We start from the raw sequence: 26,544 nt of genomic DNA, 5'->3' as shown, positions 1-26,544 counted from the left end.
TAAAATACACCCACATCCCTTATATATTTTTCATTACAAAACCTCCAAATAGATTTTATAATTTTACCTTTAAATTTTATTTGCTACTAGTGATGCATGTAATTTATGTTTGGTTGTAATTATTCAGCACATTCAGGAATCTGACTGAAAAATTATTTCCAATATCATGAAATTTTATGAATATTTAAATTTAGCAGTTAAGGGAGTTAACATATATTGTGTTTTGTAGATATTTAATTTAAATTTATTAATCCTACTTTTGCAATTTGCTTATCATATTTTTGAGATAATATTCATTTCCTCAGTTCCTGGACTTTTTCCAGGCCCCTGAAAAGCTTTGAGGCCCTGGCATGTGCCCAAAATGACTAATGAAAGAACTTCCTAGGAAGAGGCAGAGAGAATGTAAAGGTATTAGAAGAAGAAAGAGCTTGACTTGGTGGGAGTAGAGAGAAGGAAGACCACGGTGGTTGGGATGGTCAACTGGGCCAGGTCACCCAGGGCCTACCACGGAGATTTCATGAACTGCTGTCCATAGAAAGTAATTTTCTCAGCCTATTGAACTTCTGCTTCAACAAACCACACATACCATGAATCTAAATCATCAAATGTAGAATTCTCTGGTTAATTTCTTTCGTGGTGTGTTTACTCTCTTACTTCCAAAATCTCACTTAGCTACTACTTAGTCCAAATGAAGATTTTTTAGGGAAATCTAACTTTGGAGAAATAAATGACTTAAAAATCAACCATGTGGACATCAACAGGACATGAGTCTTGGCATATGGCTATTTTATTCATTTCTTTGGCAGGTCCTATGGCTTTGTCCTTCAATATATATCTTCAAGTGGTCCATTTCTCCACTACATCATTCTGTTCCTAGCATCATTATAAGCACATGTAGATGACACTGTTAGCCTCCAAGCTGAGCTCCTTCTACTGCTTCACCTGTTACCCTCTATCATCTGTTCTCCAAAAAGCAGCCACAATTATTTTTTAAATATAATCACATTATATTACTCCTCTGCTACAAATTATTTACTCACTTCCCATAACACTTAGGATAAATTCCAAAATTGCTATATTGCTCTATAAGGTACTAATATAATCTATCTCCTTCCTGCCTCAGGGCCTTTGCTCTTGCTGTTCTCTCCACCTGGGTTGCTTTCCTTGCACCCTTTTACATCATTGTCTTTCATTCTTCTGCTCTGTTCTAATGCCTCCAGGAGGGCTTTACTGACTATCTTACCTAAAAAAGTTTCACTCTTATGTGAAACTTAATCACTTATGCTACCTCACGTTCCATTCATTTATTCTCACAGCACAAACCACTTCCTGAAATATTATTATGCATGATTACTTGTTTACTGTTGTTATTCCCCTCCAGAATGTAAGCTCTGCAAATAAAAGACTTTTCTATCTTCATCTCTAAAGCCTACTGTGCTTCCTCCAGCACAAATAGTGCCAGTAGTGCAATCACTATCCAGTCAAATGTATAAATTAGTCTATCAGTGAATGAAAAACTTCATGTAATGAAATCCTTATGTTGAAAAAGCCTAAAAAGTAGACTCTATTTTAGAAAGTCATTTATAAATCTATTTAGGGGAATGTTCAATTATATTGCCAGTTTGTTGGAGGCACTGATACTCCTGGGTACTGAAAGTACTCTTTAAATAGCTGCTGAAAAAAGCAGTAAGTGACTTTTCAGTTTGTTACTCAATATATTTACTTTATCTATCTGCTAAGCTTCCTGGAACAATCATTTACTGTGAAATGGTGGTTGAAGTGGCTCTTGGGAGCCACCTCACCCCAAATAGCTTCCTTCAGCACACAATTTAAATTGATTTACTGTTCTTTGTAATTGTCCCTGTAAGGAATAATCCCAAGAAAACTCTAGGCTTACTAGTAAACTATTTAAACTGACAAAATCTCTACAAAAGATATAGGTTGATGTTCAATGAAAGAAAATCCTAAAGAAATTCACTTGGCTGTGTCTTCTAATGGAAGAAGCTGGTGGCATTGATAAAACTGAGATTGCAAATTCATGAGAACACTCAGGTTTCCCTGACTGCTTTCAACATTACTGAGAACGATTTTTGTGAGGAAGAAGAAAATGGCACAATATTACCAGCCCTGGACCAAGATTAGGAATTCTCCAAACTGCTTACCAAAAGAATACTAAGACCCCATAACTTCCAAGCCAAGGACCAAATCTTAAAGGGTAACTTCTTTAAGAACTCCTATGACTTGGCATACCACAGGTGTAAAGCCTTTTAGACTGAACATTAATAAAATTTTTGACAAATCAAAAAAAAATTAGGCTTTTCCAACATGAGGATTTCATTACATGGGACACTCACCCTAAAGCTGTTCTCTTCCTTTTATACCTCTATTTTCCTGCATCTCCAGGGCTGACCATGCCACCTGGGGCTCGTGTGAAAAACCAGGCTTCCCAAGTCCTCCAGCACAACGCTAAATACCACATAATGTTATCCTTTTTTCTCATGCCTGTTGTTATTCACAGCTAATTTCACTTCTTGTGTGTTGCTCTTTTATTTTCTCTCTACTTTCAGGACAAACCTAAGGAAATATCTCTCCCTAAAAACTGACCCTAACATGACAAGTGCTATTTATTTTCTTGTATAAAGAAAAGGGAGAGCTTTTTCTTTCTTTTAAATTTTAAATTTATTTATTTATTTTGAGAGAGAGAGAATGTGCGACAGAGTGAGCAGGGGAGGGATAGAGAGGGGGAGAGACAGAATCCCAAGTGGGTTCTATGCTGACAGCACAGAGCCCGACACGGGCTCCACCTCGCAAACGGTGAGATCATGACCTGAGCTGAAATCAAGAGTCGGACACTTAACTGACTAAGCCACCCAGGTGTCCCAAGAAAAGAGAGAGCTTTAATTAAAAAAACAAAATTAGACATAACAAGGAATGAGTAACTTCTGTTTTAACACCCATGAAAGTACCTAGGAAGCCTTTCAACATTTCTATGTCTCATTGGTCTCTAAATCTTCTTTTAATTAAATCTGCTTCTCCTCAAGCGTCATGAAAAATGAAAACTATAGCTTTTCTTTTTTCTATTTTTTTTTACTTTTATGTTTTTCTATCTATTTTACTTTAACTTTTGCTAGTTTTTATTGAGATATAATTGACATACCCTGTTGTATTAGTATACAACACAATGAGTTGATATATGTATTTACAGTGAAATGATCACCACAATGTTTAGTTGACATCAAATCACTTCACATAGCTACAATTTTTTTTCCTTATGAAGAGAATTTTAAGATCTACTCTCTTAGCAACTCTCAAATATACAATACAAGCATACCTTGTTTTATTACGCTTTCCTTTATTGTACTTCCCAGATATGTTTTTTTGGTTTGTTTGTTTGTTTTAAACAAATTGAAGATTGTGGCAATCCTGTGTCAAGTGAAGTTCTACTGGAGCCATTTTTCCAGTGGCATTTGCTCATTTGGTGTCTCTTTGTCACATTTTGGTAATTCTCACAATATTTCAAGCTTTATTATTATTAATAGATTTGTTGTAGTGATCTGTGATCAGTGATAATGATTTACTGAAAGCTCAGAGGATGGTTATCATTTTTTAGCAATAAAATATTTTCAAATTAAGGTAAGTACATTGTTTTTTAGATATAATACTATTTATTTCACACTTAATATGCTAAGTATAATGTAATCATAACTTTTATATGCACAGGGAAACCAAAAAATTCATATGAGTTGCTTTTTCGAGATATTTGCTTCATTGTGGTGGTCTGGAACTAAACCTGCAGTGTATCTGAGGTATGCCTGTATGGTACTATTAACTCTAGTCATCATGCTGTATGTTAAACCCGTAGAACTTATTTATATTATAACTGAAAATTTGTGCCTTTTGACCACCTATACCCATTTCATCCACTCCTGCCCCCCTCAGCCACCACACCACTAGTAATTACCAATCTGCTCTCTGTATCCGTGAGTTAGTTTTTTTCAAGGTCAATCCAAGTTACTATGAATGGCAGGATTTCCTTTTCTTTTCTGACTGAAAATATTTTATTGTACGTATAAACCACATTTTCTTTATCCATTCATCCATGGATGGACACTTAGGTTGTTTCCATGTCTTGGATATTATAAATAATGCTGCCATGAAACATGAGAATACATGTATCTTCTAAGAAAATGATTTCATTTCTTTAGATATATATTCAGGAGTGGAATTACTGGATCATATGGTAGTTCTATTTTTAATTTTCTGAAGAACCTCCATACTGTTTTTCATAGTGGCTGCACCAATTTACATGTCCACCAACAGAGCACAAGAGTTCCCTTTTCTCCACATCCTCATCAACACTTGTTATTTTTTGTCTTTGTGATACCAGCCATTCTAACAGGTGTGAGGTGATATCTCATTGTGGTTTTCATTTGCACTTCTCAGATGATTAGTGATTTGTGCACCTTTGCACACCTGTTGGTCATTTGCATGTATTTCTTGGAAAAATATCTATTTACTTCCTCTGCCTATTTTTAATCATCTTATTTTTTTTTTGCCATTGAGTTGTATGTATTCTTCATTCATTTTAAATATTAACTCCCTGTTGGATATACGATTTGCAAATATTTTTCCCCATTCCATAGGTTGATGGTTTTCTTGGCTGTGAAGAAATCTTTTAGTATTATATAGTCTCACTTGTTGATTTTTTATTTTGTTTCCTTTGGTTGGTGTCATATCCCCAAAAATCACTGCAAAGATCTATGTCAAGATGCTTACCATCTATATTTTCTTCTAGGGGTTTTATGGTTTCAGGTCTTATGTTTGAGTTTTTAATTCATATTTTGAGTTATTTTGTGTATGGTATAAGATAGTGGTCCAGTTTCATTCTTTTGCATGTAGCTGTCCAGTTTTTAAATATTATTTACTTAAGGAGCTGTCCTTTCCTCATTGAACATTCTTGGCTCTTTTGTAAAAAATGAATTTTTTTTAATGTTTATTTATTTTTGAGAGAGACAGAGACAGAATGCGAGTGGGTTAGGGGCAGAGAAAGAGGGAGACACAGAATCCGAAGCAGGCCCCAGGCTCCGAGCTGTCAGCACAGAGCCCGATGTGGGGCTCAAATTCTAGAGCCGTGAGATCATGACCCGAGCCGAAGTCCAATGCCCAACTGACTGAGCCACCCAGGCGCTCCTGAATATTTTTTTACACCCATGCATGGGTTTATTTCTAAGCAATCTATCCTGTTCTTTGTAGATCTATGTGTCTGTTTTCATGCCAATACCATACTATTATGATTACTGTGCCTTTGTAATACAGTTTGAAACCAGGAAGTATAATTCCCCCAGATTTGTTCTTCTTTCTCATGAGTGCTTTGGTTATATTGCTCAGATTGCTTTTGGGGTCTTTTGTGGTTCCATAAAAATTATAGGATTGTTTGTTCCATTTCTTTGGAAAATGTCATTGGAATTTCAATTGGGATTGCATTAAATCTGTAGATTGCTTTGGCTACTATGGGCATGTAAACAATATTAATTCTTCCAATCTATAAACATGGAGTGTCTTTGTATTTATTCGTGTCTTCTACAATTTCTTTCATCATTATCTTATTGGATTTCAATGGACCTGTCTTTCACCTCCTTGGTTAAATTTGTTCCTAGGTATTTTATTCTTTTTGATGCAATTGTCAATGGGACTGTTTTCTTAACTTCTCATTCTGCTAGTTCATTTTTAGTATATAAACAATTGATTTTTTATCCTGCAGCATTACTGAATTTGTTTACCAGTTCTTACAGTTTATTGGTGAAGTCTTTAAAGTTCTTACAGTTTATTGGTGAAGTCTTTAAAGTGTGTGTGTGTATATATATATACATATATATATGTATATATATATATGTATATATATGATATCATATGCAAATAGAGACAATTTTACTTCTTCCTTTCTGATTTGGAGTCTTTTAGTTCTTTTTCTTTTTTTAATTGCTCCCACAAGGACCTCTAGTACTATACTGAATAAAAGTGGCAAGAGTGAGCATCCTTGTCTTGTTACTGATCTTACAGGAAAAGTTTCAGCTTCTCACCATAAAGTATGATATTAGCTGTGAGCTTCTCAGATATGGCCTTTATTATGTTGAGGTACATTCCACCTATACCCAATTTGTTGAGAGTTTTTATGATAAATGATGAATTTTGCCAAATGTTTTTTCTGCATCTATTGAGATGATCATATGATTTTTATCCTTACTTTTGTTTGTGGTAGGTACATCACAGTGATTGATTTGCACAGGTGGAACCATCCTTGCATCCCTGGAATAAATCCCATGTAATCACGGTGTATGATTCTTTCAATGTATTGTTGAATTCAGTTTTCAAATATTTGGTGAAAATTTTAGCATCTGTGTTCATCATGGATATTGGCCTGTGATTTTCTTTTCTTGCAGTGTCTTTGTCTGGTTTTGGTATCAAGGTAATGCTGGCCTCATAAGATGAGTTTGGAAGTGTTCCATCCTTTTCTATTTTGGGGAAGAGTTTGAGAAGAATTAATGTTACTTATTCTGTAAATGTTTAGTAGATTCGTTAGTGAATCTGTCTGGTCCTGGACTTTTGTTTGTTGGGAAGTTTTTGATTATGGATTCAATCTCCTTACTAGTAATTGTCTGTTCAGATGTTCTACTTCTTCATGATTTAGTTTTGGTGAGTTGAATGTTTCCAGGAACTTATCTTTCTTTTAGGTTGTCTAATTTGTTCGTGTATAATTGTTTACAGTTCTCTTATGATCCTTTTTATTTCTGTGGTATCAGTTGTAATCCCTCTTCAATTCCAATTCCTTTTTTTTTCTTTCTTTCTTTTTTTGGGGAGAGGGGAGTCTAGCTAAAGGTTTGCCTGTTTCATTTATCTTTTCAAAAAGCCACTCTTGCTTTCATTGATTGACTTTTCTACTGTCTTTTTAATCTCTATTTCATTTATTTCTGCTCTGATCTTTGTTATTTCCTTCATTCTGCTAACTTTGGGCTTAGTTTTTCTTTGTCTGCTTCTTTGAAGTGTAAGTTAGGTTGTTTACCTGAGATCTTTCTTGTTTCTTAATGTAAGCATTTATTGCTATGAATTTTTTTTTTGCACTGTTTTTTGCTGCATCTCATACATTTTGGTATGCTGTAATTCCATTTTCATTTGTCTCAAGATATTTTTTAATTTTTCTTTTGATCTTCTTGACCCATTGATTGTTATTTAATCTCCACACTTAAGAGTTTTCTAATTTTCTCCTTGCAAATAATTTCTAGTATCAAACCATTGTGGTAGAAAAAGTTGCTTGATATAATTTCAATCTTCTTAAATTTATTAAGACCTGTTTTGTGGCCTAACATATAATCTATCCTGGAGAATATTTTAGAGTATTTTGTGTGTGCTTGATAAGAATATGTATTCTTTGCTTTGGGATGGAATGTTCTGTAAATATCTGTTAAGTCCATCTAGCCTAGTGTGTCTTAGATTCAATATTTTCCTATTGATATTCTGTCTGGATGCTCTATCCATTGTTGTAAGTGGGTTAAGCCCTCTATTATTATTTTCTATTTCTTCCTTAAGGTCAGTTAATATTTGCTTTAAATATTTAGGTCCTCTTATGTTGGGCACATAGATATTTACCAACATTATATTCACTTTTTGGATTGACCCCTTTCTCATTATATAGTGACCTTTTCTGTCTCTTATGACAGTTTTTCCCCTAAAGCATATTTTGTCTGATATAAGTATAGCTAAACCTGCTTTCTTTTGGCTTCTACCTGTATGGAATATCTTTTCCATCCCCTCACATTCAGTCTGTGTGTGGTCTCAAAGCTAAAATCAGTCTCCTGTAGGCAGCATATAGTTGGATCTTATTTTTTTTATTCAATCAGCCACTCAATGTCATTTGATTGGAACACTTAGTCCATTTACATTTAAAGTAATTATTGATAGGTATGGACTTACTATTGCCATTTGTTAATTGTTTTCCAGCTATTTTTAATTCATTAGTTTGTTTTTTCTTAATTTTCATTCTTTTCCTTTGTGATTTAGTAACTTTCCATAGTGGTATGCTTAGATTCCTTTCTCTTTTGTGTATTTACTATACAGGTTTTTGCTTTGTTGGTACCACAAGGCTTACATAAAACATCTTATATTTGTAATAGTCTATTTTAATCTGCTAATAACTTAGGTTTGAATGTATACTAGAGAGCTCCACATTTTTACTCCCTCTACCCACGTTTTATGTTTTTGATTTTATGATTCGCATCTTTTTATCTTGAGTAGCCCTTAACAAATTATTATATCATTATTTTTGCTACTTTTGTCTTTTAATATTCATTCTAGGTTTATAAATGATTTAACTACCATCACTACCATATTTCAGTATTCTGAATTTAACCATATACCTTCCTTTACCAATGAGATTTATATTTTCAAAGATTCTTCTGTTACTAATTAGTGCCATTTTGCTTCAGCTTTCAAAATTTCCTTTAATATTTCTTGTAAGGCCTGCCTAGTGGTGCTGAACTCCTTCAGCTTTTTTTTAATTTTTAAGTAGGCCCCATACCCAATGTGGGGTTTGAACTCACAACCCTGAGATCAAGAGTCTCACGCTCTACTGGCTGAGCCAGCAAGGCACCCCTGAACTCCTTCAGCTTTTGCTTGTCTGGAAAACTATCTCTGCTATTAAAACCAACTGCCAATTCTAATATGCTATAACAACCATCCCTTGCAGTTGTATACATTTTGACACCGAAACCTTATATATATGACAGCAATGTCCTTACCACCTGTATACCTCACCAGATTAGACAGAGGAATGTCAATGTCCCTTGGTAATGTCACTAATAGTATTAGTCAGATAATATTTAATAAACCTCAATTAAAATGATGCCTTTAGTGATCTTAAAATATATATAAGAAGTTTTAAAGGCTATTTTTAGAACATAAAGCAGATAGAGGTTCTGATAGCAGATACCATGCATGGAAGAAAGGAAAGTACTACAAATAATTAAAAGCAATTCATTTCTCTACAGAAAAAAAGAGCTCTATGATGACACACTGTAAAGTGATTTATAGTATACTGACTGTAATTCTTCTAATGAAAAAGGAATTGTCCAAGTTTTCCCTGGAGAACACTCAGCAGCAACAATCCATGCACATGGGAAGTCATGAGTTAGAAAATGAGAACCACATGAACTCACAGCTGGGAAAAGCCAACAATAATTAATTTAACACCAGCCATTTGTAGAGAACATGTATACATTTCAAAATTTCCCTTGAGAGAAAGAGGGTCATTGAAGGTTTGAGGCTACATACTTAACATCTTCAAAGAATGTTTAGTTAATAAGGTAATATGCTCCAAAGGTCTTACACTAAAATTATAACATTTTAGGACTAGAGGTTAGGATAAATAGTTGGCCAATACCATCACTTGAATTTCAATATTGTAACAAGTGTTTCTGAAACACACTGCCAAAGTGAGTTCATGTTGAACTTGAACAATATATTCCTCAACAGCAGCAAAGAGAAAACAACGTCATTAAAAGGGGTTTTATTCTGACTCATTGGCTAAGAAAATGGGAACAGTTTGAGATCTTCCACATTGTTTCATTTTAATGAGCAGCAAGAATTTTTCATGTCCTTATTAAAGTGGTTAATGTATTTCTCTAGTCTCATTATCACTGCCAGAGTGTACTCTGTTGTTTCATAACCAAGACAACTCCTTCGCGTTTCAGAGAAGATCAGAAAGTCAAATCTGGTTGCTCACATGTGGTTGTTAATAAAACTCCCACGGTGCTGTTTAAGGTGCCCATGGGGATTGTACAATTATTTATATTTTCTTATGGTTTTCTATAATTACTGTGATTGTATTTTCACAAAGTAAATGTATCTCCACCAATTAAAGCAGTGGTGGGTTAAGAATATTCATCAGACTTGTGTGAAAGGATATTGTTCTTAGGGTTTTGATCAAAGCACAGAAATTAAACTGCTCTTATCATGCATTCAACCCAAGTGTTGAATTAAAATGCTCAGCAACTTTGGAGTTTATTTGAGCAGATGTTAACTATTTATGAAAATAAACACGATACAGGACTTGCATTCATGATATGACTCTTTGTTGTATTAAAAGTGCTGGAAAAAAAATTACCACACAAATCTTGAGGGTTACGGTTTATGGTGTATGACCAACTTGAACTGCTGTTAATTCAGGTCGATTTAAATTTTCAGAAGCATATAATTCTAAGAAATCTCACTTTGGCTTACATCTTTGTATCTTTTTATTTTACGTCACCTCTTTGTTTTCTGTGAAGGCTCTAGGACTAAGAAAGAATGTCCATAAAAACCAGCATTGGAGGCTATCAGATAGAAAACACGTAATATAACCTTTCATACTTTGCCATATAGAAATTTCATTCTATCTAGTTCCACAGTGCTTGCAGCAAAAGTGACCAGATGCACTTCCATTCCATTAGCTGTCATTTTGATGCTAGAATTTTAGCCTGCTGTGTATGAGATGTGAGTTCCATGCACAATTCCCATCAAAGGTAATTTTCTGTGCAACGGTGTGTAAAATTTACCTCTCATTATGATAAGGTCACCGATGGGTCATTTATGATATGCTCTCTGGAGACAAGTGCAGTGAAGAGCTTTCGGTGATATTCGTCTGGAGAAATTAAATTGGTCTGACCATGACTCCACAGAAAGTAAAACTCTCTTAGAAAATTATTCCTCAATCATGTTTAAAGTCCCGAAGGGACCCACAGAGGGGCAGTTTGCACACTGGTGCAGGCTATGGGTTTTGGAATAATGTAGACTTGAGTTTTAATCTAGAGTCCCTGAGCCTAGAAGCCCTACATAATCCAGCCTCTGCACAACTCTAGGTGTCTATTCCTCACCTTTGCTCCCTCCCTCCCTGGGCTTCCTGATCCTTGAATATACCATGGTCACTCTCACTTCTGGAGTCTTTGCACTGTAAATTTTCCTAGTTGGAATGTTCTTCCATCAGATCATCATGTGGCTAGAATTTCCTTTTTCTTCTCTGTTCTAATCAGTGGACTATATCATATCCACCATCTGAACTATCTGAACATAGTCTCCTCCTTTGTACCTTAGGTAGCCGCCTCCCAACTCCAGTTAATCACTATTGTGTCATCCTACTGATGTTCTTGAAGTACTAATCACAGTCTTAAATTACTTATTTACTGATTATTGTATAATTAAGCTTGCATTTGCCTATAGGGGGGTTAAATCTAAGATGGGTTATCTTGACTAGGATATCCCACAATCCTGAAACCCCAACTACATTAACTATATGAGTTACTGGTCCAACATTGCTTAATAAGATGGATTTAAAAGGAGATCTTAGTTAATAAATTAAAGATGAAAAAACCTCCTGGACTTTATGTAAGACAGCATGAAAACAGAACTACTCATGAGAAGTAGTATTTTAATAAAATAGTCATTAGAGTGATTTCACATTTTACCATGATCGTGGTGGGCCTCCATGAAGGGAGAATATGGTAGTGACTTTAGTTATTAACACTTTTTAAAGAGGGGTTTTATATGTAACTGTGGGAAATAAAAATTTGAGATTAAAAACTATGGTGAAATTTTACATTTATTTAAATCTATCAGTATTTTGTTTTCAGTTCTGCTTCCCAAGATATCTTACCTGTAGACATAATAATGACTTTTGAAATGGTTCGTATTCAGTAAATATTTGTCAGCAAATGAGTAAGAGCTGGGTGAACCAGAAGATCATTCTTATGTTCCAATCCTTAATGTAAATTGTAACAACAGCAGAGATGAAATTCTTACCAAAGTGTCCAGTCGTGGCCACAGTACGGCTGAACATTTCCAAGGTAGAATCCCAGAGACTGAGTGACCTCCACAAGATTGGTAAAGTCGAGGCTAATGCTGTTGAAAAGGACAGATGTCATGATAATCTCATCAATGGCCCATACATCTTCTCCTTGCAAAGAATGATACGGTTGCCACCATCTGAACTGGATTCCAAACTGTCTTGCATCATCTGGTAACTCTACGGAGATTATTCTAAAAATAAATAAATAAATAAAAGTAAAAATTCAGATTACTTGGTATCTTAAAATACAAACGTTCACAACAGCATATTTTTTCCCGTAGTATAGCATTAAAAAAATAGTTCTCCCACTATTATAAACATTCTTCTGAGATTTCCAATTTCCTGTCTGACTCAAACGAAGTCTTCCAAACCCATCAAAAAATGTGACTGCTTGCATTCATCTGCTTTCAGAAAAGCTAACTCAATAAAACACAGTTGTTGTCAAAGTGGCAGGATTTGTCTTAGTCTGAAAAAGGAGCTTGGGCATCTTGTTACACATATTACAGTTTGAGGCTGGTTGGAACTGCGGCCCTTCCTAATTCCCGTCAGTTGAACACAGTGTATGAGGTGACTTGCTGTGTCATGGTGGCCATGACAACAAACCTGTATGTGACAAATGGGGAAGAAAATTAAGAATAATATCTAATTTCCAGGAGCAATTACTGTACACAGCAGCAGGAACCATACATTAATTGCCACTGCAACGACATCTGCTTGAAAGCTCCATAAATCACATTCCATGCTGCTCACATCCATACACAAGGTGAGACATGAAGCAAATGGCAAATGGAACATTTGTCTCCATCAATGTACAATTAAACACCAGGAGAGGTGTTAGCAGTAAACACATGCTAAAGGGACTGAGTCTTTTTCCTAGTGAGCAAAGGAAAGCTCCCTAAGACAGGTGACTAGTTGGGTAACTTAGAAACAAATTATTTAAAAACTTCAGTGTCTAAGGCTGGAATGAATTAGAAATTAGATTGATTTTCATATTTGTATTGTGTTTCTTCTTATTGTGTCAAGAAATGTTAAAACCATGGAAATGTAATTTCTTATGTAGAGTTATTAAAAATAATGCCTATTTTCTCTTTAAATAATTTGTATATGGAAATATGGGATAGAATAACATGATCTTCATCACTATTAATTATACAAATGACCAGTAAAAAACAGGCAGAATTTTTTGCAATGGGAGAAAACGTACTTTTCAAATAAGGAAAAATCATTATTCAAATATAGAAATATAAATTTAAAAACAGTGCTTAAATTAAAAAGACAGAGCAGTAATTTTTATGGTTTTTAAATACTTTTAAATACTTTTGGTCTTAAAAACTTTAAATCTGTGAATTTTTTTACCCATGTGAATTTATTAGAAGGAAAGAATAAATTTTAAATTGAGTATTTTAGTAATTTTCACTTTAATTTCTTTTTTTTTTTTTAATTTATTTTTGGGACAGAGAGAGACAGAGCATGAACGGGGGAGGGGCAGAGAGAGAGGGAGACACAGAATCGGAAACAGGCTCCAGGCTCCGAGCCATCAGCCCAGAGCCTGACGCGGGGCTCGAACTCACAGACCGAGAGATCATGACCTGGCTGAAGTCGGACGCTTAACCGACTGCGCCACCCAGGCGCCCCTCACTTTAATTTCTAAATATTTTTATTAAATACTCAAATAACTATATTTATTTATATTAACATATCAAATATGTAAAGAAATTAATTAAACTATATTCAAACTGGTTCAATAATGAAAAAAATCATGCATTAATTTAATCATTTAATTTGATCATCATGTTATTAGAAAATTATAATTTTCCTTTATAATAATTTTAAAAGCAGTTACTATTCTCTGATGAAAATAAATATAATTTAAAAATAACAACTGAGGGGTGCCTGGGTGGCTCAGGTGGTTGACTGTTCAACTCTTGATTTCAGGTCAGGTCATGATCCTAGGGCTGTGGGATCAAGCCTTATGTCAGACTCTGTGCCAAGCATGGAGCCTGCTTGGGATTCTCTCTCTCTCTCTCTCTCTCTCTCTCTCTCTCTCTCTCTCCCCACCTCAGCCCCTTTCCCCAGCTTATATGTGTGCACTCTCTTTCTTTAAAAAAACCCCAAAACCCAAAAAAGTAGAATTTTTCAGGCAACTTTAAAGTTTATTTTCCTTTATTTCCTTATTTTAGTGGATATACATACATGTGTGTGATAACAGTAATTGAAATGACCAATATTTTCCTTGGCAATGATATTAAGACTACAGGTCTGTAATCAGACTGTTGGGTTAAAGTCCCCACTCTGACACCTAATGGTTAATAACTTTGCAGCTGCAGGGAAGGTACTCAACTTCTATGTTCCTCAGCACCTTCATCTGTGAAGTTGGAATAATATCCTTATGCCAAAGTCAGATACACTTTTTGGTTTTTCACTATCATGTCTTAGCATCTAGAATAGTATCTGGCACACATCAAAAACTCAACAAATTCTTGCTGCATAAATGAAGTACACGTTGTCACTATACCCTGATAGAAATTTGAATACTGAGACACAAAAAGGTTGAATATTCTCTCTAATGTTAAGCAGCTTTTAAGTGGCAATGCCAGGAGCTGCACCTAGACAGCATGGCTCTCGAGCCTGTACTCTTAACAATTACTTCCTATCATGAGGTGGGGTGGGAATCTCTGTTTCCACCACTCTACATATGGCATCAGCTCATTACAATACCTTTGGAACCATTTGATCAGAAGATTCCTGGATGGGAACCCAGGGATTTGGGTCAACTTTCTGTATCGTTCTTCCTTTTGGGGTAGATACTAAGCTCATAAATTTTTGTAATCAAATACAGCAATCAAAACAAAAATAAAATAAAAATAGGCTTTATAAAAATTTTAGAATAAGAAACAAGCCCTATAATTAAGACAAATCTAGAATAATTTTAGTTTCAGCAGTGATATAAAGTTTTACATTGAAAATGCCAATTAGTTCACAACGTTCTAGTCAGTTTGAATTAAAAGATTAACTTAGATAAATGTATAGGCTTTAAAATTTATAAATAGAAAGCAGACAGAGTTCTTTTACTTACTGAGTGACTCATAGGGAAAAGAATTATTAGAAATTGGCTGGAAGTAACAGTGGTTAGCTAACTAGAATATCTAATTTATGGGTCATACTTCATTTTGGAACAGCCATGGCAGGAAGGGACAATGTGGAATTGACAGTAGTTACAGACAGCAATTTAGACTGAAGAAAATACAGCAAATGGCTAAAGGCATCAAGATACATTTAACTCTCCTGTGAAGAATTTACATGGTTTGTATTATTTATCATGTAAAATATAATTTAGTATCCAGAATAGATCAAATTCTACTTCTGCCATGTCACTTTTATTAATATTTGTAAGAAAGAGGGGGATGGAGGAAGAGTCTCACGGGCAGACATACATACAATTGAAAATAAAAGTGTTCTTGACACCTCTACCATGTTCTCTTTTTAAAAAAAATCTCCACTCGGATCTTAATCTTTCAAGCTATGCACATACCTAGTTCTGGAAAGCCATGTTGATTCTGCTTAGAAGAAAAATGCTGCTGTCAAACGGCAGGCAAGATTAAATGCACCTTTGCAATAGCACATTTAATGTGTAATTATTTTTCATATCAACAAAGATTAATTAAATTTCATGATAAAGATTGATTATTGAATTTTGGAGCTGTCCATCTTTGTTAGAAAAAATTGTGTTTTAGACCAAGTTAACTTAGGACAGTGATATTTTCGTCCTGCTTTCATTATTATCAACCTGCTTTTCATTTAATTGTCTTTTAATGTTTTCTATGGAGAGTCTGTGAAGTGTGTTTTTGGTATTCATATTGTCTACTGAGTGAGAAAGTTGAGGTTAGCCTTTCACTTACTTTTACAGGGAACACTCAACACATCTCATGTGTTTTTAAATTTTATAATGTAAACAATTACAACTCATGACAGTTGTTAGCTATTTTCTCTGTTACATGCTACTTTCTTTTCTATGAAAATTAAATTTCTCATTTGTTTACAAACACTTAAGTATAGGGACTGCTCTAGGCAACAACTTTCAGTATATAAAGTCTAGCATCAGTGCCCCTGTCTTTTTGCCACAGTGCCAATGCAAACCTCAGTGCCCCAAACCCTTGCTCTCTTTCATATTTCCCTGTGATCAAAATGTACTTCCAGGAAGGCAAATGGTGTTAGTTCTTCACTAACTGTGAATGTAGCCATAGTGTTACCTCTTCTAGTGGTATTTAATTTTCCCATCCTCCTCTTGTGCAATTTTTTAAAGAATTTCAGTGAGTAGGTCAATACTGTCGTAGAAGGGGAGACGGCCCTCTGGGCATTGCTAAAAATGTACCACCAGTGGTGATTACTATTCTGACAACATCGAAGGATGCCTCTGCTTCAAGTAAAACTTAAATCTCACAATTGCAACTATAGATTATGAAATGTATAAGCTAAAGAAAAACAGAAGTGCCCTGAAGAAAGAACTTTAAAAATATCCTCACCCTTCAATCTTTGGCAGGGACTCTACATATTACATGCAAATTTTAAATACATACTTGTTATCCGGTTTTAGAATTATTGTCTCATATGATTTATTATAACATATTATAATGTATTGCTAACAAATAGTTGTTAACAGAGCTTATAATTTAGTGTCATATCAAAATCATATCTAATAGGCTGCAGTATAGTTGAATAAGGAAAATAGTGTTAACTATTTTTCTCTTTCCTAGGCATCAAAATATTTCCCTTAGATGTATATTTCAAAATATGAGAACAAATTTCTTCAAATTATCAGAAATCAGTAAGACAAATGAAATAGAAGAATGTGGCTTGCTAGTTTTTTATTACAAGACACATTAATCTTTGTCCTCACCATCTCTCAATGGAAAAATATCTGATCTACACCAGTTGACTGATGATTTCCCCAGGAAGGAGATATCACTCTAATCATTTTTCCAAATGCTTTCCAACGTACCTGGGCTCATGATAGTTGAGATATGAATAGTGCTCCAAGAGTTTCCAAGTTATCCCATTATCGTAAGAATAATGCAGTAAAACTCCTTCACCAGGCTGGTCAGGGGCTCTGCATGTGCTCAGAACAGACTTGCTCCCTAGCCTCAGTGTGAACTGGAGAAACCTAGATATGAATTGTCTGTAATTAGCGTATGCATAAACATTTGTATCATAATGTTCATTTTGGCTTATAAAGAATTTCAAACAAATTTAAATGAATTACTCAAAAGCTGCATGTTTCTACTCATCTCTTATAAAATGTAAGTAATTTCACTGTGAGATGTATGAATATGTGTAGAAGATGAGGTCAATGCACGTTTATATGCAGATATATCCATGCAAAACATGAGTATATATTTATACATACTTGTATACTATGCACTTGTGTACATACACTTAAAATGCCAATCATTCCTTTACTGCATTATTTATGAGGCACTGGGGGAAGGGAAGATGTAGAATAAATCTAATCAGCCTCTGCAAGCTGTCAAATAAATAAAACTACATAAATAATTAACTAGCCCTTGGCTTAAGAACAGTTTTGATGCTAACATTTCATATGTTTAAAAACCAGTCAGTCATTAGTATCTTAAAGTCGTCAGTAAGCCTTTTAATTTATTAAAAACTAGGACAAATTAACCCTATAGCAACTAACTGTAAGCTCTCTCTAGATTAAAAATCGAAAGATGTACATATCAACAACAACAAAAAAAGGAAAATAAATAGATCTAAATTCAATCATTAGCATCTGGTTTCTATATGTATTCCACCCTGCCTTAACTCACCTGGACTGTGAGCTGTCAAGGAAAGACGTAATGAGCTGACGCCTTCCATCTTTGTTGAAAACCAGGGCCTTACCACTGGCCAAGACACCACAACCAAAGCTGACTTCAGCACCACGGATAGAGTAAAAGTTATGGTAAGAGGAGAGCCTGGAACTGCCGAAGCTTTCAGAAATAAACATTGGGAATGTCTGGGATGCCATCTCACAGGCTGGGCCAGAAAATCCAGGGTCACACCTGAAAGAGATATCACGAAATATATATATTTTTTAAATCTTCTATTTTTCTTTTTTTAAAAATGTTTTTATTTATTTTTGAAGGGGAGAGAGAGACAGAGCATGAGTGGGGGAGGAACAGAGAGAGAGGGAGGCACAGAATCTGAAGCAGGATCCAGGCTCTGAGCTGTCAGCACAGAGCCCAATGCGGGGCTCAAACCCACGAACTGTGAGATCATGACCTGAGCCGAAGTCGGACGCTTAACTGACTGAGCCACCCAGGCGCCCCAAGATATCACGAAATAATATCTTAAGCTGTTGGTCCTTACAGAGATCCATGAACCTAATTCAAGGAGGAGGAAGTCCAGGGGCCAGCATTTGATTGAATGATAGGTGAGGCTCATTAGTCTCCGGAAAATACTGAATCTGAAGACTTGATAAAGTCAATTGACTGAAATATTACAAAAGAATATAGTCTTTACACAGCCCTGCTATAAAAAGCTTCTGATTAAAACAATAATTCAGCACTCATCTTTAACCAATGCCAGTGATTCATCTGTGAATGCATCTACATCTGTGCACATTTCCAATGTAAAGTTTTTGTAAAAGTTATATTATTACATATATAATTTTATTCATAATGATGTTCATTAAATTCATAAAAGATAAATAAAAAATACTTCCAAAGATATCTAGAATAAATTTCCTCTAAGAACAAATGTAAAAATACACATTATGTTTGTGATAGAAATTATTTGAAATATTTGGAAAAGATTGGAAAATAAATCTATCTTTATTTCAAACTTAGGTTGACATTATAAGGGGAATGTGAACACCTTCACCTAGATAGATGTCCTTAGCAGAACTGTGCTGCCCCACGGTGGAATCCCAAATTAGTAGTGCTTCAAGAAAAAGAACAAAACAAAATAAACCCCACACAACTTGTCTCCTACCATATATATGTCTATATATATCTATATATATCTATATATATAGATATATGTATATATATATTTAAAGTATTTTTTAAAATGTTTTTAATGTTTATTTATTTTTGAGACAGAGAGAGGCAGAGTGTGAGTGGGGAAGGGGCAGAGAGAGAGGGGGGTGCAGAATCTCAAGCAGGCTCCAGGCTCTGAGCTATCAGCACAGAGCCTGATGCGGGGCTCAAACTCACGGACTATGAGATCATGACCTGAGCTAAGGTCGGATGCTTAACCGACTGAGCCACCCAGGCGCCCCACCTTCTACTATATTTATATTAGGACACTCATCACAGATAACTCACTAGTTGAATATCAGAAACCTCTTATATTTTAAGGCATTTACATATCAGGAATTAGTTTTAAATTCTTTATTTTCATTGTACTATTTCTTTTTCACTATATATATACTATGTCACCCATTATAAAATAAAATTGGTGTCTTTTTTTGGGTGGGGTAAGGAGTGCTCATCTAAGCATTCAAAACTTCCTAAAATTGGAAGCATTTATAAAGCAGTGTAGGACCAATGAAGTGATATTATGGCATAACTTTGAAAGCTACTTCTTTAGCACTGGTGTATCAAATGTGTATTGGATATTCTGAGGGAGAAGGTTTACAGTCGTCATCATGTTATCAAGGAAGTTGGACCCTACTACAGCATGAAGTCTGAAGGTTGTCTTGGCATTAGGGATGGGATTAGGAAAGAAAAACAGTATTTATGGAGCATGCAAATAAGCCTCACACAGTTTGCTTCTTTCCCATGTTATCTCATTGATTTAAACTGTGAATAGCCAAGTAATTTCCAAGAAGGATAAAAAATTAGCTAAAGAAGACACATTTTGACATTGGAGAACTATATGTGTATTACCACGGCATTTCAGGGCAAATGCATTTCTGTGTATCTTAAATGTGTCTTCTTAGGACCACTGTTTGGACAGAAATTGGTGATCATTTAGAGAAGACTCACACTGGAGTCAGTTCCCATTTAGTGGTTTTGGAAGTGTACTTTTAATCAAAAGTTATATAATTGGGATACAATGTTGATAAGGATTCCATTCATATATTTAAAAATACATTTGTAGTCTTTGTTTTGCAGTGAAACAGTAGGGTAACAGGAGATTTCAGGAATGGCATGAGGCTCTCCTGATTCTAAATATATCCTCTGCAGGTTTTTCTACCCATCCTCAAGTGTAGCATTATGGTCACCTTGAATGTCAAGATAAAAGGATGCCTTCTGCCCTTCTCACTAGAACCTCTAACAGGGGTGGGCTTATCGGAATAAAGACTTATCAGTTTAGAAATCCAGGCCTGAGTATTGCATACAGGCAAAAACATGTTAGGCAGCAGGAGAGGTGGAATCCTGGTAGCAAATAATAGCAGTGATGAGGGGAGCAAAGTGAGAAGAGAAACAAAGCTGCAGGGGCCCCAAATTCAAGCATCTGTTTAAGAGAAATAAATGGTATCGAATATAAATTCCTTTTCTATGCAATTTTGTTCATGCTTGACAAAGCATATATTGCCGGAAAAGGATGTAGTAGTCACCAGGGCACCTGGGTGGCTCAGTCGGTTGAGCATGTGACTTTGGCTCAGGTCATGATCTCCCAGTTAGGGAGTTCAAGCCCGCATGGGACTCTGTGCTGACAGCTCAGCGCCTGCAGCCTGCTTCGGATTGTGTGTGTGTGTGTGTGTGCCTCTCTCTCTTCCTCCCCTGCTCAGGTTTTGTCTCTTTCTCTCTCAAAAATAAACATTAAAAAAAAATTTTTTAAAAGGATGTAGTAGTCAAACAGCGCAGCCACAGATGAACAAAACCATTGAATATTATGTAAAATGTCATCAGAAATAGGGAAAAAAAACTCAAGTTATAACTGGTGAAAATATTCTGCAAAACCTTAGAAGGAGGAAAAGGCCATGATTGTTCAAAATGATATATGGTGTTAAAAAACAAACAAACAAACAAAAAACCAATGCCCAAAGGCATAACAGGGCCATTCAGATTTCTGTTTGCATCCATCATGAGTGACACAGGTGGTTGCCTTAATAAAACCACTGAATGCTAACAGGATATTGTACACGAAAAATGAAGTATGAAGTAGAATTACTGTAATTATAGATGGGTTTTTTAGAAATAGCACTTTTTTTTTAGAAATAGCACTTTCTATTTTCATTAATAAAAGCAGTTGTCATTTCAGATAATTTGTTTTCAGAACTTTTCAGGACAACTTTCAGGAATTACAAAGATGTCTGGCATTCTTGTGTTCATTTTATTTGAAATGCACTTAAGGAGAGGATGGCCTGGATATGGACAATAGATGAAGATAATAACTTGAGGAAAACACCAGATAATGTTTCACAGATCTAATGAGTCAGTCTTTTGGGGTGGGAGTTGGTGGTTTTATTCAGAAGCACAGAGACACATATTCACTGGTTTTTTAAATAATTTTTTTAAAGTTTATTTATGTATTTTGAGAAAGAGAGAGAGAGAGAGAGAAGGAGAGAAAGAGAGAGAAAGGGAAAGGGGCACAGAGACAGGGAGAAAGAATCCCAAGCAGGCTCTACACCATCAGCACAGAGCCCAATGCGGGGCTCGAACCCATGAACCATATCATGACCTGAGCCGAAATCAAGAGTTGGGTGCCTAACTGACTGAGCCACTAGGTGCCTCTTCAGTTTTGGAATATGAATAGGAACTTTTCAATTCTTTAATACTTTCTATGGTGCAGAGTGACTTCTTTGTTAATTAAATTCACTGCAACATAGTTAAGAAGTTAACATGACCCTCTACTCTCAGTGCTGACAAGTGTCTTGCCTCATACATATAATTTCCAAATGATCAGGCAGAAATTCCTTTTATGAGTTCTCCATTAATTAATTACTACTCTTTTTGTTTGGAGGACAAGAAGAGACAAACTAGATGATCAGTTGTTGAAAACTTAGCTGTATAACCAAGATTGTCTGTGGTTTTGGGAATCTCCCAAATATTTTATAATTAAATGTTAATATGGGAATGACATAATACATATGAATACCAATTCTCGTTATAAACATAACACAATGCTTCAGTGGTGACTAGATATTAACTATTTATATATAATTTCAGATTTCATATTCAACATCATTATCATGTAAAATACTTTATATATCATTTTGAAGACCCAAATGATTTTCAAAGGTAAGTAAGATTGCAGAATTATACTCAAAGATGAATTTTCTTATCAAACTGCTAAATTTGGCTCATTCCAGTTTCCTTTAGCCTTGGGTTTATGGGTCAGTAATGATTTTCATAATTCATTTACAAAGCATGCTAGGAATTAAAATATTGAAGCATATTCAATAGCTTCAATAGCATATTGAAGAATGTAACCAAAGACAGAAAAGGCAGTCATCAAACTGTGAAGAATTCAAATTTGTTCACAAATTTACATGAGGTATGCTAAATTTATTTACAATTTAGCTTAATAGAAAAGTTATTTATTCATCAATTTCTACTTACAAAACACACTTAATGTTCTATTATGCTTAAATTCAATTTGGAGTATCCTACTTTGGCCTTCAAAAGACCTCAAAAGCCTAAAATGGAAATTAAAACAAGTTAAAATGACTTGTGGCTTCAATATATAAAGTACGTAATCAAAAAAAAGAAGTATAATTATTATTTTAAAATGCTTACTTGCAACCATGTCGAGTGCACTGTCCTCTGCCAGAACAGAATTTGAGACACGATGGACCAATATAAACTGCAGGCAGAGAAAAAACAGCAAGTAAAAATAAGGCAAAACAAGTGGAAAAACCAAGAAAACATCAGCATGTGAATCAATTTTGTGAAGCAACCCCCATGAAATCTAGTCCATTAAATGCATGTTATACACAGGAATCCAGGGTGACATATAGAGCACTATGTGACAAGTTAAGTGCTTAGCTACAAATTTGCTGGAAATGTTTTAAGTTAATTCTTTCAAGATTTTAATGTGTCATAGCAAAAAAAAAAAAAAAAAGGTACAAACATATGATTTGGGTTCCTTAATGGAGTCTCTTTGGCTAAAATGATTTCAGGAAGAATATTAGTGCTTCTGAGTTGAACGTTCTACAGTTTAATTTCTTTAGGTAGAACTAATTTTCAAAGGACCAATTTGATATATCATGAAATGGAGACATTATAATTTAATTAAAAACTATAACTAACTCTTCCTTAATCCATCTGCACTAGATGAGCCTATCTGCTAGAAACCCATAGCCCCCTGTACTTTTCTCTTAATAATCTTTATAATTTGCAGTATATGCTTGTGTACATTTCTTTTCTTAAATAACATCTATCTATGCCAGTTGACCATAAGTTTGTGAGTGCGGAGTCACCACCTGATCTGCTTATTGTTACCTTGACAAGGCCCATCCCAGTACCTGATTCAGGATCTCAACTAACGTCATTAAATAAATAAATCCCAGGTTTTGCCTTCTAGGATAGTTGGTTGACACAACTGATGGGGTTGGAATAAATGTCTCTTATGTTTATCAATAACCAATATAATGCATCTCCTTGCTATGGAAGGGGAAACACTGAAAGCCATAGGTTACACTATGAAGAGTTTAGCTCAATTCTTAAACTGCTTTGCAAGATAAAATGACAATTTACAAGGCTTGGAGACAGGGGTGACTTGGGAGAGGAGAGAACTGTCATCTCAAAAGTATATAAACTAAAAGCAAATATGTTCAGGAGACAGAAATTTTCTATGACAGGAATTATCTGCTAGATTTTAGGAGAGTGACAGTAATGATTTTGAAGTTGTTTCCTGTTCTGTGCGGCTCTATAACCCTTTACTGTCAATACAAATCCCAATTCCAATAAAGCCTTTGCGCACTTGAACAAAAAAACAACTATAACTTCCATTCTTAACTGGGAGAAATCTATAACATCTTGCAGATGATTGTTAAATATCCTTCTAAATATTAACCCATCCTTCCTGAAGTGGGGAGTTAAAATAAAATCTGTTGTGCATTGTCTTCTCAGAAATGCATATCTTTTCCTAAATGGTGGGCTTGACTGATAACGATGTTATAAACCTAAATTCTAATCACTGGAATATCAAGAAAAGGATTCCTAATGGTTGAATGGTAGGCTCTGAGATACTCAGGCTCAAATATATTCATAGATATTAAGCCTCTTGATAATCAGCACAATGAATAACATAACAAAGTGTGAAAAGGGAACAAAACCAATGAGGAATTAGAGATGCAACAGTTGTTAAGACCTCACATGTTCAATTTTAGGCACAGATTTGCCATCCATTATCATCTTTTTTTCTGTCTTGTAATCATGCCAAAATAGTTACATGATTTCATTTTATTTTTATTTTTTATTTGAGAGACAGAGAGAGAGAGCAAGCATGGGTATGGGAGAGGAGCGGGGAGTGGTGGGGGGAGACAGAGAGAGAGAGAGAGAGAGAGAGAGAGAGAGAGAGAGAGAATCTCAAGCAGGCTCCATGCTCAGTGTGGAGCATAATGTGGGGCTGGATCCCATAACCCTGGGATCATGACCTGAGCCAAAATCAAGAGTCAAATGCTCAACCAACTGAGCCACCTAGGCATCCCTAAATGATTTCATTTTAAAATAAATTTCCCTGTGGCCAATGCTCCTACAAACACTTGTTCTCTGGAGCCAGTAATTCAAGTGTGATGCAAAGCAGGCCAGGAAAAACTCTTGGCTGAAGGAAACTGATGGTTGAGGAAGAGAGCAGATAGCAGGTTGAGTGGTTAAAGTTATGGGTTTTAGGTGTCAAATAAACCTTGATTAAAATTCCCGTTTCACTTGGAAACTCTGGATAAGTGATTTATCCTGTCTAAGCCTCAGTGTCCCTATTCTTTAAAGTGGGATAATAATCCTTGGAGGAAAGAGTAAATGAAATGTTCATGCTTAGCAGGCTGCCTGGAACCATACAGTTATGATCATCATGATATTGGGGTCAAGAATCCTTCCTGCTCCATCTGCCTTGCTGGGCTCCACTAGACAGCAAAGTGCTGAGAAATCAGGAAAGGGCTTCACTCTTCTGTAGCTTGGAAAAGCCTACAGACTGTGTTCCCAGAACATGATTTTATGGCTGCAGAAGGATTTATTCTAAGTTCTGTAAGTGCTTCATTGCAGTTTGCAGGGTCACTCTGGAGGCTGCCCTACAGTGTACCTATGTTCAAAAAGGTTCCACTGCAAAAAAAATTTCAACAATAAAACAAGACTCTTCAAGTCAATGAAAAAAATTGCAATTAAGAATCGTGTCATCCTTCCCTGCAAACACTGGGGTCATCGGGATTCACAGCATGAGTAAGTTCATAGGTTCCTTTTTCCTATGAGTGTGGAAAGGTCAGCTTTGTTTTTACCCCTATTATTAATTTAATCAAGCTGAGAATATTAGAAAGTGATTAACAAACATACTTTGCCCTAGGATTTTCCGTTCTGCTAGGAATTTCAGGATAATTCTGAAAATACTTTCTGTACACACTAGCAGGGAAAACATATCTAACAAAAGTAGGATATTGACCTGTTTTTTTGTCTATGTTTGTTTTCCTTGACATCCTTTTGGCATTCCATAGTGAAGTGGGAGAGATTTCAGAAGAGTTGTTTGGCAAATTGGCACACATTTCTCTTGGGAAAGACTGAGTGTATGTCCTCTTCAAGCCTCATGAACAAGCCGGAGAGCAGGTCTTTTTTTGTGAACACCTCACACATAGAATGATAACAGAATCGAGATGATTCTGTCCCAAGTTTTGCATCTGACATACAGTGCTAACCATGCTCTTTTCATATATTCTTACCTTTTCTCATTCTACTCAAAACAAGATGGTGGGACCCTTTCTGACTTAGTAATTGCCTTGCTTAGGAAATTTAGATATTCTTTTCATAGGCTTATATGTGCTTCACAGCACTCTTAATTTCCTCATTTGCTTTAGTATTGGTTTTTTGATTTCTTTGATTATTATCAAAGTAATATAAGTTCATTATAGGACCCATAAAAGTATGACAGCAGGGGAAAAGTCACCCATATCCCACTATTCAGAGGTACATACTTATTCCCTAGAACTAGTGAACAGGCATTGTAATTCAAATGCTATGCAAAATGTTCTGCCAGTGGAGAAACTGCATTTTTAAAATTAATTAATTAATTTCTTTATTTATTCTGAGGGAGAGAGTGAGACAGAATAGGGGAGGGGCAGCGAGAGGAGAGAGAGAATGCTAAGCAGGCTCCTCACCACCAGCGCAGAGCCCCAGTGTGGGGCTTGAGCTCCTGAACTATGACATCATGATCTGAGTCAAAATCAAGAGCCGTTCGCTTAATCGACTGAGTCACCCAGGCGCCCAAAACTTCTTTTAAACAAATTAATCCTTTAGATGGTTTTGCAAACATACTATGTTTATACCTATATAACTAATGTGGTCTTTGAAGTCCGGGCCTTTTATTGGTCTTCTCTGAATACAGAGTGTTTAAAGAATTTACATTGGCTCATCAGTAAGTTTTCTTGCCTGAAGTTATTCCTGAGTTTCAAGAATGTACTCCACTAAATGTGTATCAATTTTTAAATTATTCAAAGTAGCAAAAAGATTATTAAAACATGGAAAATCAGCATGAAAGAATGAGGTAGGCTTTTCCTACTTTATAAAATCGATCAAAGT

The 26,544-nt window shown here is 35.3% G+C and overlaps 1 protein-coding gene across 1 annotated transcript in view; it reads right to left on the bottom strand.

The window, feature by feature from the left end:
• Positions 1-26,544, bottom strand: part of RELN (reelin) — a 532,400-nt gene that overhangs the window by 146,717 nt on the left and 359,139 nt on the right. Inside the window, exons 17-20 of the mRNA XM_042915885.1 lie at positions 22,558-22,624; positions 17,695-17,928; positions 16,872-17,033; positions 11,827-12,063 (exon numbers count right to left, since the gene is read on the bottom strand). Of these exons, the coding sequence (XP_042771819.1) occupies positions 11,827-12,063; positions 16,872-17,033; positions 17,695-17,928; positions 22,558-22,624 (700 nt within the window). The remainder of the gene's footprint in view (positions 1-11,826; positions 12,064-16,871; positions 17,034-17,694; positions 17,929-22,557; positions 22,625-26,544) is intronic.

Source organism: Panthera leo, chromosome A2, assembly GCF_018350215.1.
Source record: "Panthera leo isolate Ple1 chromosome A2, P.leo_Ple1_pat1.1, whole genome shotgun sequence".
Lineage (NCBI taxonomy): Eukaryota > Metazoa > Chordata > Mammalia > Carnivora > Felidae > Panthera > Panthera leo.
Note: the sequence above shows the minus strand (reverse complement) of the source record. Positions and strands in the feature narration are given on the sequence as shown.